Here is a 17,350-nt window from a genome sequence, read left to right on the forward strand (position 1 = left end):
CCATCCATTAATTAACCCAATTTAAACTACAGCGCCAGGTGTTGACAGGACCCATTCAATGGACCATCCATTAATTAACCTATTAAAACTACAGCGCCAGGTGTTGACAGGACCCATTCAATGGACCATCCATTAATTAACCTATTAAAACTACAGCGCCAGTTGTTGACAGGACCCATTCAATGGACCATCCATTAATTAACCTATTAAAACTACAGCGCCAGGTGTTGACAGGACCCATTCAATGGACCATCCATTAATTAACCTATTAAAACTACAGCACCAGGTGTTGACAGGACACATTCAATGGACCATCCATTAATTAACCTATTAAAACTACAGCACCAGGTGTTGACAGGACCCGTTCAATGGACCATCCATTAATTAACCTATTAAAACTACAGCGCCAGGTGTTGACAGGACCCATTCAATGGACCATCCATTAATTAACCTATTAAAACTACAGCGCCAGGTGTTGACAGGACCCATTCAATGGACCATCCATTAATTAACCTATTAAAACTACAGCACCAGGTGTTGACAGGACCCATTCAATGGACCATCCATTAATTAACCTATTAAAACTACAGCACCAGGTGTTGACAGGACCCATTCAATGGACCATCCATTAATTAACCCACTTTAAACTACAGCGCCAGGTGTTGACAGGACACATTCAATGGACCATCCATTAATTAACCTATTAAAACTACAGCACCAGGTGTTGACAGGACCCATTCAATGGACCATCCATTAATTAACCCACTTTAAACTACAGCGCCAGGTGTTGACAGGACCCATTCAATGGACCATCCATTAATTAACCCATCAAAACTACAGAGTTCTTATTTTTTTACTTAACATGTATATTTTTTAAACTGCGTTGTTGGTTAAGGGCTCGTCAGTCAGCATTTCACTGTGAGGTCTACTACACCTGTTGTATTCAGCATTTCACTGTGAGGTCTACTACACCTGTTGTATTCAGCATTTCACTGTGAGGTCTACTACACCTGTTGTATTCAGCATTTCACTGTGAGGTCTACTACACCTGTTGTATTCAGCATTTCACTGTGAGGTCTACTATACCTGTTGTATTCAGCATTTCACTGTGAGGTCTACTACACCTGTTGTATTCAGCATTTCACTGTAAGGTCTACTACACCTGTTGTATTCAGCATTTCACTGTAAGGTCTACTACACCTGTTGTATTCAGCATTTCACTGTAAGGTCTACTACACCTGTTGTATTCAGCATTTCACTGTAAGGTCTACTACACCTGTTGTATTCAGCATTTCACTGTGAGGTCTACTACACCTGTTGTATTCAGCATTTCACTAAGGTCTACTACACCTGTTGTATTCAGCATTTCACTGTAAGGTCTACTACACCTGTTGTATTCAGCATTTCTCTGCAAGGTATACTACACCTGTTGTATTCAGCATTTCACTGTAAGTTCTACTACACCTGTTGTATTCATCATTTCACTGTGAGGTCTACTACACCTGTTGTATTCAGCATTTCACTGTAAGGTCTACTACACCTGTTGTATTCAGTATTTCACTGTGAGGTCTACTACACCTGTTGTATTCAGCATTTCACTGTGAGGTCTACTACACCTGTTGTATTCAGTATTTCACTGTAAGGTCTACTACACCTGTTGTATTCAGCATTTCACTGTAAGGTCTACTACACCTGTTGTATTCAGTATTTCACTGTAAGGTCTACTACACCTGTTGTATTCAGCATTTCACTGTAAGGTCTACTACACCTGTTGTATTCATCATTTCACTGTGAGGTCTACTACACCTGTTGTATTCAGCATTTCACTGTAAGGTCTACTACACCTGTTGTTTTCAGCATTTCACTGTAAGGTCTACTACACCTGTTGTATTCAGCATTTCACTGTAAGGTCTACTACACCTGTTGTATTCAGCATTTCACTGTAAGGTCTACTACACCTGTTGTATTCAGCATTTCACTGTAAGGTCTACTACACCTGTTGTATTCATCATTTCACTGTGAGGTCTACTACACCTGTTGTATTCAGCATTTCACTGTGAGGTCTACTACACCTGTTGTATTCAGTATTTCACTGTGAGGTCTACTACACCTGTTGTATTCAGCATTTCACTGTGAGGTCTACTACACCTGTTGTATTCAGTATTTCACTGTAAGGTCTACTACACCTGTTGTATTCAGCATTTCACTGTAAGGTCTACTACACCTGTTGTATTCAGTATTTCACTGTAAGGTCTACTACACCTCTTGTATTCAGCATTTCACTGTAAGGTCTACTACACCTGTTGTATTCATCATTTCACTGTGAGGTCTACTACACCTGTTGTATTCAGCATTTCACTGTAAGGTCTACTACACCTGTTGTTTTCAGCATTTCACTGTAAGGTCTACTACACCTGTTGTATTCAGCATTTCACTGTAAGGTCTACTACACCTGTTGTATTCAGCATTTCACTGTAAGGTCTACTACACCTGTTGTATTCAGCATTTCACTGTAAGGTCTACTACACCTGTTGTTTTCAGCATTTCACTGTGAGGTCTACTACACCTGTTGTATTCAGCATTTCACTGTAAGGTCTACTACACCTGTTGTATTCATCATTTCACTGTGAGGTCTACTACACCTGTTGTATTCAGCATTTCACTGTGAGGTCTACTACACCTGTTGTATTCAGCATTTCACTGTGAGGTCTACTACACCTGTTGTTTTCAGCATTTCACTGTGAGGTCTACTACACCTGTTGTATTCAGCATTTCACTGTAAGGTCTACTACACCTGTTGTATTCGGCATTTCACTGTAAGGTCTACTACACCTGTTGTATTCAGCATTTCACTGTGAGGTCTACTACACCTGTTGTATTCAGCATTTCACTGTAAGGTCTACTACACCTGTTGTATTCAGCATTTCACTGTGAGGTCTACTACACCTGTTGTATTCAGCATTTCACTGTAAGGTCTACTACACCTGTTGTATTCAGCATTTCACTGTGAGGTCTACTACACCTGTTGTATTCAGCATTTCACTGTGAGGTCTACTACACCTGTTGTATTCAGCATTTCACTGTGAGGTCTACTACACCTGTTGTATTCAGCATTTCACTGTGAGGTCTACTACACCTGTTGTTTTCAGCATTTCACTGTAAGGTCTACAGCATTTAACTGTATTTGGCTCATGTGACAAATAACATTCGACTTGACTTGAATGAGTAGTTAAGCACTCACGCTGCAAGGAATGAGTTTATCAACAGCCCTGTGTGTTTATTAATAGAAGTAGCTGGTCGTGTCTATTTGAATATCAGGCAGGTCTCTGGTCCGTCTCTGGTCATAGGAACAACATGAATTTGTGCATGAGAAGCGACTCGAGTTTTGCCATCAGGTGGAAGACTGTGTCCCCTCTCTCTGGTCAGACTCGGGCCTCTTTCCAGAACTCCGACTTTATGACCTGAAGATCACTGACGTTGCTTTGATTTCATGGCATATAGCCAATGTGCTGTGATAATGTATTAGACCAGGCATATAGCCAATGTGCTGTGATAATGTATTAGACCAGGCATATAGCCAATGTGCTGTGATAATGTATTAGACCAGGCATATAGCCAATGTGCTGTGATAATGTATTAGACCAGGCATTTGGCCAATGTGCTGTGATAATGTATTAGACCAGGCATATAGCTAATGTGCTGTGATAATGTAGCCAATGTGCTGTGATAATGTATTAGACCAGGCATATAGCCAATGTGCTGTGATAATGTAGTTGGCCAGGCATATAGCAGGGTAGCCTAGTGGTTAGAGCGTTGGACTAGTAACCGGAAGGTTGCGAGTTCAAACCCCCGAGCTGACAAGGTACAAATCTGTCGTTCTGCCCCTGAACAGGCAGTTAACCCACTGTTCCCAGGCCGTCATTGAAAATAAGAATTTGTTCTTAACTGACTTGCCTGGTTAAATAAAGGTAAAATAAATATAGCCAATGTGCTGTGATAATGTAGCCAATGTGCTGTGATAATGTATTAGACCAGACATATAGCCAATGTGCTGTGATAATGTAGTTGGCCAGACATAAAGCCAATAGGATGTGATAATGTATTAGACCAGGCATGTAGCCAATGTGCTGTGATAATGTAGCCAATGTGCTGTGATAATGTATTAGACCAGACATATAGCCAATGTGCTGTGATAATGTAGTTGGCCAGACATAAAGCCAATAGGATGTGATAATGTATTAGACCAGGCATGTAGCCAATATGATGTGATAATGTATTAGACCAGGCATATTGCCAATATGATGTGATAATGTATTAGACCAGACATATAGTCAATAGGATGTGATAATGTATTAGGGCAGGCTTATAGCCAATTGGATGTGATAATGTATTAGGGCAAGCACATAGCCAATAGGATGTGATAATGTATTAGACCAGACATATAGCCAATAGGATGTGATAATATATTAGGGCAGGCATATAGCCATTAGGATGTGATAATATATTAGGGCAGGCATATAGTCAATATGCTGTGATAATGTATTAGGGCTACTACACAAACATCATTCTTACGAAACTGTTTTTATTAGGTTAATGTTATATATTTTTTAGTCATGTTTTAAAAAGATTCTGAGCGGTAGATCTCGGCTTGCTTCTTGACTGTGAAAGTGATCTTGACTCATAAAGGGTTGGTGACCGCCGCCATGGACAATATAACAGTGTGTGATCTATATCGCCGTAGATACATACCTTCACCAGGCCCAAGTCAATCTCCAGAACATTAGCCAGCTGGAACAGAACGACCAGAGGAGGAGGATCAAGACTAAATGGGACTGAAATCACTTTAATAAAGTCAATAAGAAAACACACCAATAAACAACATGGTTAAATATTTATCGTTATATTTTATTCGCTTCGTTTGAGCATCCTGAAAGCTCCTACGGTATGAAATGGAATATGATCAAGACCTGGACGGTCCAACGAGGCTGAGACGTAATATTATTTCACCTACCTCTGACACATTAGTCTGCTCGTCGATGGACACAAATATTTTGTACAGAAGGGTTTCAAAGTAGTCTCCCTGGACCCTGTTCATCACGAAGCCTTCCAGGGGGGGCACTGGGAAACACAGTCATGTATTCATTAATAGATCATATATATAATATAAAATAATAAAATAATGACAAAGCCTTCCGGGGGGGGGGGACTGGGAGAGAGATGGAGCGCAACAAAAATACATAAAGGGTTGTCAATGGCAACCGACCGGCAAGTGAACAACCAACACACAGCCCTCAGCCAGTTATAGATGGTAATGTTGTGGGCCCTCTACACAGCCCTCAGCCAGTTATAGATGGTAATGTTGTGGGCCCTCTACACAGCCCTCAGCCCTCAGCCAGTTATAGATGGTAATGTTGTGGGCCCTCTACACAGCCCTCAGCCCACAGCCAGTTATAGATGGTAATGTTGTGGGCCCTCTACACAGCCCTCAGCCCTCAGCCAGTTATAGATGGTACTGTTGTGGGCCCTCTACACAGCCCTCAGCCCTCAGACAGTTACAGATGGTAATGTTGTGGGGCCTCTTCACAGCCCTCAGCCAGTTATAGATGGTAATGTTGTGGGCCCTCTACACAGCCCTCAGACAGTTATAGATGGTAATGTCGTGGGGCCTCTTCACAGCCCTCAGACAGTTACAGATGGTAATGTCATGGGCCTCTTCACAGCCTTCAGTCAGTTATAGATGGTAATGTCGTGGGGCCTCTTCACAGCCCTCAGCCAGTTATGGACGGTAATGTCTTGGGCCCTCTGCACAGCCTTCAGTCAGTTATAGATGGTAATGTCGTGGGGCCTCTTCACAGCCCTCAGACAGTTACAGATGGTAATGTCATGGGCCTCTTCACAGCCTTCAGTCAGTTTTAGATGGTAATGTTGTGTGGCCTCTTCACAGACCCATTTTTTTCTCCTTGCCCTCCATTATCTGATTTAGATCAAGGAGCTGCAGCCATTACACATGATCCCCGCTGCCATTGCCCATGATCCCCGCTACCATTACCCATGATCCCCGCTGCCATTACCCATGATCCCCGCTGCCATTACCCATGATCCCCGCTGCCATTACCCATGAACCCCGCTGCCATTACCCATGAACCCCGCTGCCATTACCCATGATCCCTGCTACCATTACCGATGAACCCCGCTGCCATTACCCATGATCCCCGCTGCCATTACCCATGATCCCCGCTGCCATTACCCATGATCCCTGCTGCCATTACCCATAATCCCTTGATGAATACACCACTGACACACTATAAGATAAACAGGAAGAAAGAGGTGTGTGCGTGTAAACTCCTCTGGAAAACAGATCTGAAATGCACAATAGCAAATAGATTAACAATATAATGAAGCAGTAAGGCCCAAGAGGGTGTGCTATGTGACCAATATACCACGGCTAAGGGCTGTGCTTATGCATTACGCAACGCGGAGTGCCTGGATACAGCCATTAGCCGTGGTATATTGGCCATGTACAACAAACCCCAGACATGCCTTATTGCTGTTAGAAACTGGTCACCAATGAAATGAGCAGTAAACAGCCATTTGTTTTGTCATACCCGTGATATACCTCGAAGCACCACCACCACAATGTGTAATATTTTACAGAGAACTTCTTCCACCGCTACTCTTTCATCCGCGTGAGGCTACAATACATTTGAGTTTCCCAGGGAAGCTGTGAAGCCAGGTGAAGCCTATTGCCTGTCTGTGTTTGTGAGTCTGTTATTAAATGTATGGAACAACAGGTCCCAGACGTGCTCTTTGCTGGCCATGGCAGAACACTGACATTCCTGTCCTGCAGGAAATCACGCACAGAACGAGCAGTATGGCTGGTGGCATTGTCATGCTGGAGGGTCATGTCAGGATGAGCCTGCAGGGAGGTTACCACATGAGGGAAGAGGATGCCTTGAGATTGCCTGCAATGACAACAAGCTCAGGCCGATGATGCTGTGACACACCGCCCCAGACCATGACGGACCCTCCACCTCCAAATCGATCCCGATCCAGAAGACAGACCTCGGTGTAATGCTCATTCCTTCGACGATAAATGCGAATCCGACCAGTACCCCTGGTGAGACAAAACCGCGACTAGGCAGTGAAGAGCACTTTTTGACAGTCCTGTCTGGTCCAGCGATGGTGGGTTTGTGCCCATAGGCAACGTTGTTGCCGGTGATGTCTGGTGAGGACCTGCCTTACAACAAGCCTACAAGCCCTCAGTCCAGCCTCTCTCAGCCTATTGCGGACAGTCTGAGCACTGATGGAGGGATTGTGCTTTCCTGGTGTAAATCGGGCAGTTGTTGTTGCCATCCTGTACCTGTCCCGCAAGTGTGATGTTCAGATGTACCGATCCTGTGCAGGTGTTGTTACACGTGGTCTACCACTGCGAGGACATTCAGCTGTCCATCCTGTCTCCCTTTAGCGCTGTCTTAGGCGTCTCACAGTACGGACATTGCAATGTATTGCCCTGGCCACATCTGCAGTCCTCAAGCCTCCTTTCAGCATGCCTAAGGCACATTCACGCAGATGAGCAGGGACCCTGGGAATCTTTCTTTTGGTGTTTTTCAGAGTCAGTAGAAAGGCCTCTTTAGTGTCCTAAATTATCATAACTGTGACCTTAATTGCCTACCGTCTGTAAGCTGTTAGTGTCTTAATCGTTCCACCGGTGCAGGTTCATTGTTTATGGTTCATTGAACAAGCACTTTCTTTGTTGAGTTTACCTACGGGGGAAAAATGTTCTTTCTTCCAATGCCTCTGACCTTCTCCCCAACTCATGTTGCCTGAAAGTATGTCGGGAGCTCCTCCAGTTGATTTTCGGGGGCTGAAAGAACGACGTATCCAGGATAATTTGGAGAGTTATGCGACCTCGAAAGCATCATATTCAGTTCACTTCCTGACTTATTTGTGGTTCCCGTCTGTAGGTGAAACCTTCATGCACCAGGATATTATTTTGAGGCACAGAGAGTATAAATTTGGTTTCCATTGTTTGTCAGGGACGTCTCCGGGAACATGGATTAGTGAGCGTCGCCACTGGGAAGTTGGTGAACAACAATTTCCTCGTCATATTGTAGACCAACAATCTGTGTATACAGTTTTTTTTTTTTATTGGCCTGGTTGCATTTAACACAATGGGTGGTTCATTTTATTGATCTCAAGTATGTCAATGTCAGAGTCTTGTCATGTTGGTAATTCATGAGGTAGAAAATAAATATTATTGTAATGTCTCCAGTCATGTAAAAGGACAAAGAATTGCAGGATTTTTTCATTCATTGTTTTCTCAGACCAGCAAAATACGATGATTTTGCAGGTCCCTGTCACCCCCTGGTATTGGGGTCTGAGCCCCTGGTATTGGGGTAGGAGCCCCTGGTATTGGGGTCTGAGCCCCTGGTTCTGGCGCTCCGGTTAGGTCCCTGTCACCCCCTGGTATTGGGGTCTGAGCCCCTGGTATTGGGGTCTGAGGCCCTGGTTTAGGCCATATGAAGAGCAGCTATGCATGATGTCATGAAAAGCAGCATAGAGACACATTTTTTCACATTCTTTAATAAGACTCAAACAAAAACAGGCAATAGGATATACAGCAGGCTTCACAGTTCCCCCGACAAATAGGCCCTACAAGGAAACTCGACATATCTCGACGACGCTTAGTGGGCGAGGGGGTTTGTGGTACCTTCCACAAAGACATGCAAGCGATATGCTGTACCACAGCTTTCAGCCAATCACCATTAAGGGCTAGAACCACTCAGTTTATAATGTAGAGTACCTGACATGCAGCTGTCATCAGAGATGGGCACGTCTAGATAGATGTATCCCCTGTTGTAAAGACCTGAAGGAGAGAGAAGTCATGATCAGATTAACATATTCATGTGAAAACGAGGAAAAAGCGCTAACAAAGTTTTACCGCTAAGGAAGCATTTACAACGTATCACACCAGAATAAGTTCTGTTATGGCACAGCAGAATATGCACCTCTACCCAACATCTTTCCCAATCTTCAATAAACATAGAACAGAGCATAGATGCCCCTACATCTTGCCCATCTTCTCCAGGCTCCCATCTTACTGGTCACTCGACCACCCACCCCGACACTCCGCCACCCACCCCGACACTCCGCCACCCATCCCGACACTCCGCCACCCACCCCGACACTCCGCCATCCTATAATTTATTCTAACATCTTTCACTACCATCCTAGCTGTCACTCTACCATCCTAGCTGTCACTTTACCATCCTAGCTGTCACTCTACCATCCTAGCTGTCACTCTACCATCCTAGCTGTCACTCTACCATCCTAGCTGTCACTCTACCATCCTAGCTGTCACTCTACCATCCTACCTGCTACTCTCTTCCCTCCTACCTGCTACTCTCTTCCCTCCTACCTGCTACTCTCTTCCCTCCTACCTGCTACTCTCTTCCCTCCTACCTGCTACTCTCTTCCCTCCTACCTGCTACTCTCTTCCCTCCTACCTGCTACTCTCTTCCCTCCTACCTGCTACTCTCTTCCCTCCTACCTGCTACTCTCTTCCCTCCTACCTGCTACTCTCTTCCCTCCTACCTGGTACTCTCTTCCCTCTTACCTGGTACTCTCTTCCCTCCTACCTGGTACTCTCTTCCCTCCTACCTGGTACTCTCTTCCCTCCTACCTGGTACTCTCTTCCCTCCTACCTGGTACTCTCTTCCCTCCTACCTGGTACTCTCTTCCCTCCTACCTGGTACTCTATACCATCCTACCTGTTAACCTTCCCTCCTACATGGTACTCTATACCATCCTACCTGTTAACCTTCCCTCCTACCTGCTACTCTCTTCCATCCTACCTGGTACTCTCTTCCATCCTACCTGTTAACCTACCCTCCTACCTGGTACTCTCTTCCCTCCTACCTGTTAACCTACCCTCCTACCTGGTACTCTCTTCCCTACTACCTGTTAACCGACCCTCCTACCTGGTACTCTCTTCCATCCTACCTGCTACTCTCTTCCCTCCTACCTGTTAACCTACCCTCCTACCTGGTACTCTCTTCCCTCCTACCTGTTAACCTACCCTCCTACCTGGTACTCTCTTCCCTACTACCTGTTAACCTTCCACCAGAGCCACAATAGGCCGTAATGACAGGGAAGGCATCTCATCACACTAAACTGTTTTCCAATTCCCCCCAGACAAACACCCTGATGGCGAGCGACTACCATTTATCCAGACCACTGGGCCATTTAGCAGTGAGCTGGGATGAACATACACACAGAGACAGACACAAGAATAAATTCCACTCACTCAGCACCACATTGTACTCCATTGATCCAGCCAGTTGGGGTCCTGAATCTATCATCTTATCAATCGCCTTCCTCTCTGCCACCGAACAGATCTAAAATCCGACAGGACAGAGGGAGGACACAGACAGACGTTAGCTGGGTGGAGGGAGAGAGAAAGGAGAGGAGGAAAACGGCAGTTGGAGAGGAGGAGGAGAGGAGGAAACAGGTGGAGAGGGTAGTGTCCTGGGTCAGATGTAGATAGGTAGTGTCCTGGGTCAGATGTAGATAGGTAGTGTCCTGGGTCAGATGTAGATAGGTAGTGTCCTGGGTCAGATGTAGATAGGTAGTGTCCTGGGTCAGATGTAGATAGGTAGTGTCCTGGATCAGATGTAGATAGGTAGTGTCCTGGGTCAGATGTAGATAGGTAGTTCTGGGTCAGATATAGATAGGTAGTTCTGGGTCAGATATAGATAGGTAGTGTCCTGGGTCAGATGTAGATAGGTAGTGTCCTGGGTCAGATGTAGATAGGTAGTGCCTAGTATCAGATATAGAGTGCATACAGGAAGTATTCAGACCACTTCCCTTTTCAACATGTTGTTACGTTACAGCCTAATTCTAAAATGGATTCTAATTGCCATCCTATGTAGAAGAATTGAGGCTGTAAAAAACTACAGTGCCTTGCGAAAGTATTCGCCCCCCTTGAACTTTACGACCTTTTGCCACATTTCAGGCTTCAAACATAAAGATATAAAACTGTATTTTTTTGTGAAGAATCAACAACAAGTGGGACACAATCATGATGTGGAACGACATTTATTGGATATTTCAAACTTTTTTAACAAATCAAAAACTGAAAAATTGGGCGTGCAAAATTATTCAGCCCCCTTAAGTTAATACTTTGTAGCGCCACCTTTTTCTGCGATTACAGCTGTAAGTCGCTTGGGGTATGTCTCTATCAGTTTTGCACATCGAGAGACTGAACTTTTTTCCCATTCCTCCTTGCAAAACAGCTCGAGCTCAGTGAGGTTGGATGGAGAGCATTTGTGAACAGCAGTTTTCAGTTCTTTCCACAGATTCTCGATTGGATTCAGGTCTGGACTTTGACTTGGCCATTCTAACACCTGGATATGTTTATTTTTGAACCATTCCATTGTAGATTTTGCTTTATGTTTTGGATCATTGTCTTGTTGGAAGACAAATCTCCATCCCAGTCTCAGGTCTTTTGCAGACTCCATCAGGTTTTCTTCCAGAATGGTCCTGTATTTGGCTCCATCCATCTTCCCATCAATTTTAACCATCTTCCCTGTCCCTGCTGAAGAAAAGCAGGCCCAAACCATGATGCTGCCACCACCATGTTTGACAGTGGGGATGGTGTGTTCAGGGTGATGAGCTGTGTTGCTTTTACGCCAAACATAACGTTTTGCATTGTTGCCTAAAAATTCAATTTTGGTTTCATCTGACCAGAGCACCTTCTTCCACATGTTTGGTGTGTCTCCCAGGTGGCTTGTGGCAAACTTTAAACAACACTTTTTATGGATATCTTTAAGAAATGGCTTTCTTCTTGCCACTCTTCCATAAAGGCCAGATTTGTGCAATATACGACTGATTGTTGTCCTATGGACAGAGTCTCCCACCTCAGCTGTAGATCTCTGCAGTTCATCCAGAGTGATCATGGGCCTCTTGGCTGCATCTCTGATCAGTCTTCTCCTTGTATGAGCTGAAAGTTTAGAGGGACGGCCAGGTCTTGGTAGATTTGCAGTGGTCTGATACTCCTTCCATTTCAATATTATCGCTTGCACAGAGCTCCTTGGGATGTTTAAAGCTTGGGAAATCTTTTTGTATCCAAATCCGGCTTTAAACTTCTTCACAACAGTATCTCGGACCTGCCTGGTGTGTTCCTTGTTCTTCATGATGCTCTCTGCGCTTTTAACGGACCTCTGAGACTATCACAGTGCAAGTGCATTTATACGGAGACTTGATTACACACAGGTGGATTGTATTTATCATCATTAGTCATTTAGGTCAACATTGGATCATTCAGAGATCCTCACTGAACTTAAATATGAACAAATATGAATCATTGTTAATGTTAATACCTTTTTTTTTCATATATCATGAATGGTTGACACGTCTCTACTATCACGTGGGGAACTTTAATTTGGAACATTTCATTCCGTGACCCAGAAGTACTCTTTAAACTGACGAGACATGTGATGAGTCCGCAAATCACATACCCACGTGTGCTGCCACTGGACAGCGAAAAACAAGTTAACCTTTATTTATTGTAATTTAAATGAGTTTGTAGTAGTTAAGTTTTGAGTTAGAATACTTACTGTAGCTACCTCAATTGTTATTTCAAATAATTTTTGGTAAATTCACAGCAATTGCTAGCTAGCCAAAATGTTGCTTGCTAGCAGGCTTCCATAAATACAAATCCCCCTAGATACAGCCAAGTCTCAGAGTCACGTCGTGAGATTTGTATATGAAAGAGGAATATAATAATACGAATTGAATTGGCCCAGCGTCGTCTGGGTTAGACAAGGGTTTGGCCGGGGTAGGCCGTCACTGTAAACAATATTTTTTTCTTAACTGACTTGACTAAATAAAGGTTAAATTAAAATAAAATACCCATCTTCCCATTTAGAGTTTCTGGCGCAGCACAAAACGGCCGTTGACCAAATGGTGGGACAAAGGCATTTCCTAACAAGACCTGGCAACCAGATGGTGGGACAAAGGCATTTCCTAACCAGACCTGGGAACCAGATGGTGGGACAAAGGCATTTCCTAACCAGACCTGAGAACCAGATGGTGGGACAAAGGCATTTCCTAACCAGACCTGGCAACCAGATGGTGGGACAAAGGCATTTCCTAACAGACCTGGCAACCAGATGGTGGGACAAAGGCATTTCCTAACAGACCTGGCAACCAGATGGTGGGACAAAGGCATTTCCTAACAGACCTGGCAACCAGATGGTGGGACAAAGGCATTTCCTAACAGACCTGGTAACCAAATCAAATCAAATGTATTTGTCACATACACATGGTTAGCAGATGTTAATGCGAGTGTAGCGAAATGCTTGTGCTTCTAGTTCCGACAATGCAGTAATAACCAACAAGTAATCTAGCTACCAATTCCAAAACTACTACCTTATAGACACAAGTGTAAGGGGATAAATAATATGTACATAAAGATATATGAATGAGTGATGGTACAGAGTGGCATAGGCAAGATACAGTAGATGGTATCGAGTAAAGTATATACATATGAGATGAGTATGTAAACAAAGGGGCATAGTTAATGTATTACATAAAGATGCAGTAGATGATATAGAGTACAGTATATACGTATACATATGAGATGAATGATGTAGGGTATGTAAACATTATATTAGGTAGCATTGTTTAAAGTGGCTAGTGATATTTTACATCATTTCCCATCAATTCCCATTATTAAAGTGGCTGGAGTTGAGTCAGTGTGTTGGCAGCAGCCACTCAATGTTAGTGGTGGCTGTTTAACAGTCTGATGGCCTTGAGATAGAAGCTGTTTTTCAGTCTCTCGGTCCCAGCTTTGATGCACCTGTACTGACCTCGCCTTCTGGATGATAGCGGGGTGAACAGGCAGTGGCTCGGGTGGTTGTTGTCCTTGATGATCTTTATGGCCTTCCTGTGACATCGGGTGGTGTAGGTGTCCTGGAGGGCAGGTAGTTTGCCCCCGGTGATGCGTTGTGCAGACCTCACTACCCTCTGGAGAGCCTTACGGTTGTGGGCAGAGCAGTTGCTGTACCAGGCGGTGATACAGCCCGCCAGGATGCTCTCGATTGTGCACCTTTAGAAGTTTGTGAGTGCTTTTGGTGACAAGCCTAATTTCTTCAGCCTCCTGAGGTTGAAGAGGCGCTCCTGCGCCTTCTTCACGATGCTGTCTGTGTGGGTGGACCAATTCAGTTTGTCTGTGATGTGTACGCCGAGGAACTTAAAACTTACAACCCTCTCCACTACTGTTCCATCGATGTAGATAGGGGGGTGTTCCCTCTGCTGTTTCCAGATGGTGGAACAAAGGCATTTCCTAACAGACCTGGCAACTTTCTTTAAGGTTGGAACCAACATGCAGTACCTCCATCAGGCAGAGAGGTAAGAACCATTAATCCACTAGCTCAGGGACAAGCTACACTATTCACAGCCCTGTATAAACATCAAAACTATGAAATAACTCATATGGAATCATGTAGTAACCAAACAAGTGTTAAACAAATCAAAATATATTTTATATTTCAGATTCTTCAAAGCAGCCACCCGTTGCATTAACGACAGCTTTGCACACTATATGATTCCATATGTGTTATTTCATAGTTTTAATGTCTTCACTATTATTCTACAATGTAGAAAATAGTAAAATTAAGAAAAACCCTTGAACAGTAGGTGTGTCCAAACGTTTGACTGGTATTGTATTTTAATTGTTTAAAACATGTACAAATAAAATGAAATTATTTAAACATGTCTTTAATGTTTATTTGTTTTAGCTGTTAGTGATAATTATCTAATACATGCGTTAATACATTATGTACACTATATATACAAAAGTATGTGGACACCCCTTCAAATTAGTCAGCCCCAAGCACACAGCCACGCAATCTCCATAGACAAACATTGGCAGTAGAATGGCCTTACTGAAGAGCTCAGTGACTTTCAACGTGGCACCGTCATAGGATGGCCTGACATCAACCCCATCAAACACCTTGGCCTAACTCTGCAGGGGACGGTTGGCATAGTGACAGGAAAACCAATCAGTTGGTGTTTAGCTGTGTGTTTATGGTATGTTGTCTCGTCTGAATAAAGAAACAAAACAATTGAATGGCCATAAGCATTCAAAGGTCACCATGCGGTTCTCACCCTGATGTCATCCTCTGTGATGTATCCGGTCTGAGCCACCCACCACGGCTCTACAGAGATCTCTACTGGCTTGGAGGGGAGCAGGTCTCGCGCCGTTTTCCTACGGAAGAATTTCTGACAAGAGACGACACAGGTAAGTAATTCAATCAATAACATTTATTTTTCAAGTCATTTTTACATCAGCGGACATCTAGTCAGCAGTGTTGGCCGATGTTTAGTGAAAGTCTGTCTCCACAGCCAGACAAGTGTATTCAACTAAAAAGAGGAACTGAATCTTTTCAGGAAGCTCACTGCAATGTTTAGTCCCTAGAAAACATCTAGAATTAAAAACAATCTGTGTGTTGCGGGTGTAATAACCATAGTATTGTCTAAGTATTTCATCACTTAGAGTACATGTTGACAAACATAAATAAGGATATTATTTAATTATGTTTAAGTTGCTCTTACCTTGGAAGACCTGCACTGGTTCATCAAGTCAATATACTGGTTCCTCCCAATGCCCAGCAGTCTTAGACCTAGAAGATAGACAGGAGACATTAATCACTGGTTCATCAAGTCAATATACTGGTTCCTCCCGATGCCCAGCAGTCTTAGACCTAGAAGACAGACAGGAGACATTAATCACTGCTTCATCAAGTCAATATACTGGTTCCTCCCGATGCCCAGCAGTCTTAGACCTAGAAGATAGACAGGAGACATTAATCACTGGTTCATCAAGTCAATATACTGGTTCCTCCCAATGCCCAGCAGTCTTAGACCTAGAAGATAGACAGGAGACATTAATCACTGGTTCATCAAGTCAGTATACTGGTTCCTCCCGATGCCCAGCAGTCTTAGACCTAGAAGATAGACAGGAGACATGAATCACTGGTTCATCAAGTCAGTATACTGGTTCCTCCCGATGCCCAGCAGTCTTAGACCTAGAAGATAGACAGGAGACATTAATCACTGGTTCATCAAGTCAATATACTGGTTCCTCCCGATGCCAAGCAGTCTTAGACCTAGAAGATAGACAGGAGACATTAATCACTGGTTCATCAAGTCAGTATACTGGTTCCTCCCGATGCCAAGCAGTCTTAGACCTAGAAGATAGACAGGAGACATTAATCACTGGTTCATCAAGTCAGTATACTGGTTCCTCCCGATCTGTGGCGACGCATCCTTCAGGGCAGTTGGGGGGGTCTTGTCGTTTAATGCATGTTATTTTGGCATTAATACATATCAGTTTGCAAACAAAGTAAAACAATTTTTTTTTAATGTCATTGAGTTAATAAAGCTGCATACAAACATGGTCCCTTTTTTGTTTTCTTGAGTAAGACAGTTCCAAAATGCAGGTGTTTCAGCCTAGCCCAGTGCTTTCTGTGGTGGTGTGGCAAGCCAGCAGAAAATACAGAGCATTGCGCCTGATTGGCTCAGTTTTCTGTCACATCATCCCCAAGTCTAAGGTTAGAATGTTAGCCCCTTGTGTTCTGCCATAGAGTTATATTAGAAGTGCCCATCCAAGAAGGCTCAAGGTCATTGGCCACAGATAGAATGACATCAAATCACATTCTATCTACAGTAGCTTTGATTGGACTCATCATGTCAACATCTTACTTTCGAAATCTCAGCTATCAGTCATCATCCGTTGTCATCACGTCGACAATCTACTGGCAAATCCATTTTAATCCTTGTAATATGAAGAGAAATAATGAAGGGAAATAATAGATAAAACGTATCGGTGCTCATCGGCCATTGGACATAAACATTACACAAGTTGGAAATCGCTAATTCAACAATGAGTCGTTTGGAAGGAATCAGTGGCTAACCACGAACGTTGGTTTCCTTGATGACAAAAATTTGTCCAGAACGACCGCTGCGCCTCCTTCACAAGGTGAGTCCAAAAATGTCTTGTATGCTGCTGCATAAATGATGTAATATACCAGGGAGATATGTATACTGTAGCTAAGAAAGTAATACTAAGTGTATGTTGTGTAGTGTACATCCCAGTGATGTGTGTGTGCTTTGGGGATCTTTAACAGAATGTGCCTGGCAGAACGGGTGTTGTATGTGGAGGATGAGGGCTGCAGTAGATATCTCAGATAGAGGGGAGTGAGGCCTAAGAGGGTTTTATAAAAAAGCCTCAACCAGATATACAGAGATGACCAGTTTACAGAGGAGTATATAGTGCAGTGATGTG

General features: G+C 43.6%; 1 protein-coding gene across 3 annotated transcripts in view; it reads right to left on the reverse strand.

Annotated features, from left to right (window-relative positions):
- Positions 1-17,350, reverse strand: part of LOC110496907 (protein FAM91A1) — a 91,521-nt gene that overhangs the window by 54,550 nt on the left and 19,621 nt on the right. For all 3 annotated transcript variants that reach the window (XM_036953635.2, XM_090206851.1, XM_090206852.1), the window contains 6 exons: positions 15,619-15,686; positions 15,172-15,285; positions 10,307-10,397; positions 8,804-8,866; positions 5,012-5,118; positions 4,750-4,788 (listed from right to left, as the gene is read on the reverse strand). In XM_036953635.2, coding sequence (XP_036809530.1) covers positions 4,750-4,788; positions 5,012-5,118; positions 8,804-8,866; positions 10,307-10,397; positions 15,172-15,285; positions 15,619-15,686 — 482 coding nt within the window. The remainder of the gene's footprint in view (positions 1-4,749; positions 4,789-5,011; positions 5,119-8,803; positions 8,867-10,306; positions 10,398-15,171; positions 15,286-15,618; positions 15,687-17,350) is intronic.

Source organism: Oncorhynchus mykiss, chromosome 18, assembly GCF_057628025.1.
Source record: "Oncorhynchus mykiss isolate SJ-2025 chromosome 18, ASM5762802v1, whole genome shotgun sequence".
NCBI lineage: Eukaryota > Metazoa > Chordata > Actinopteri > Salmoniformes > Salmonidae > Oncorhynchus > Oncorhynchus mykiss.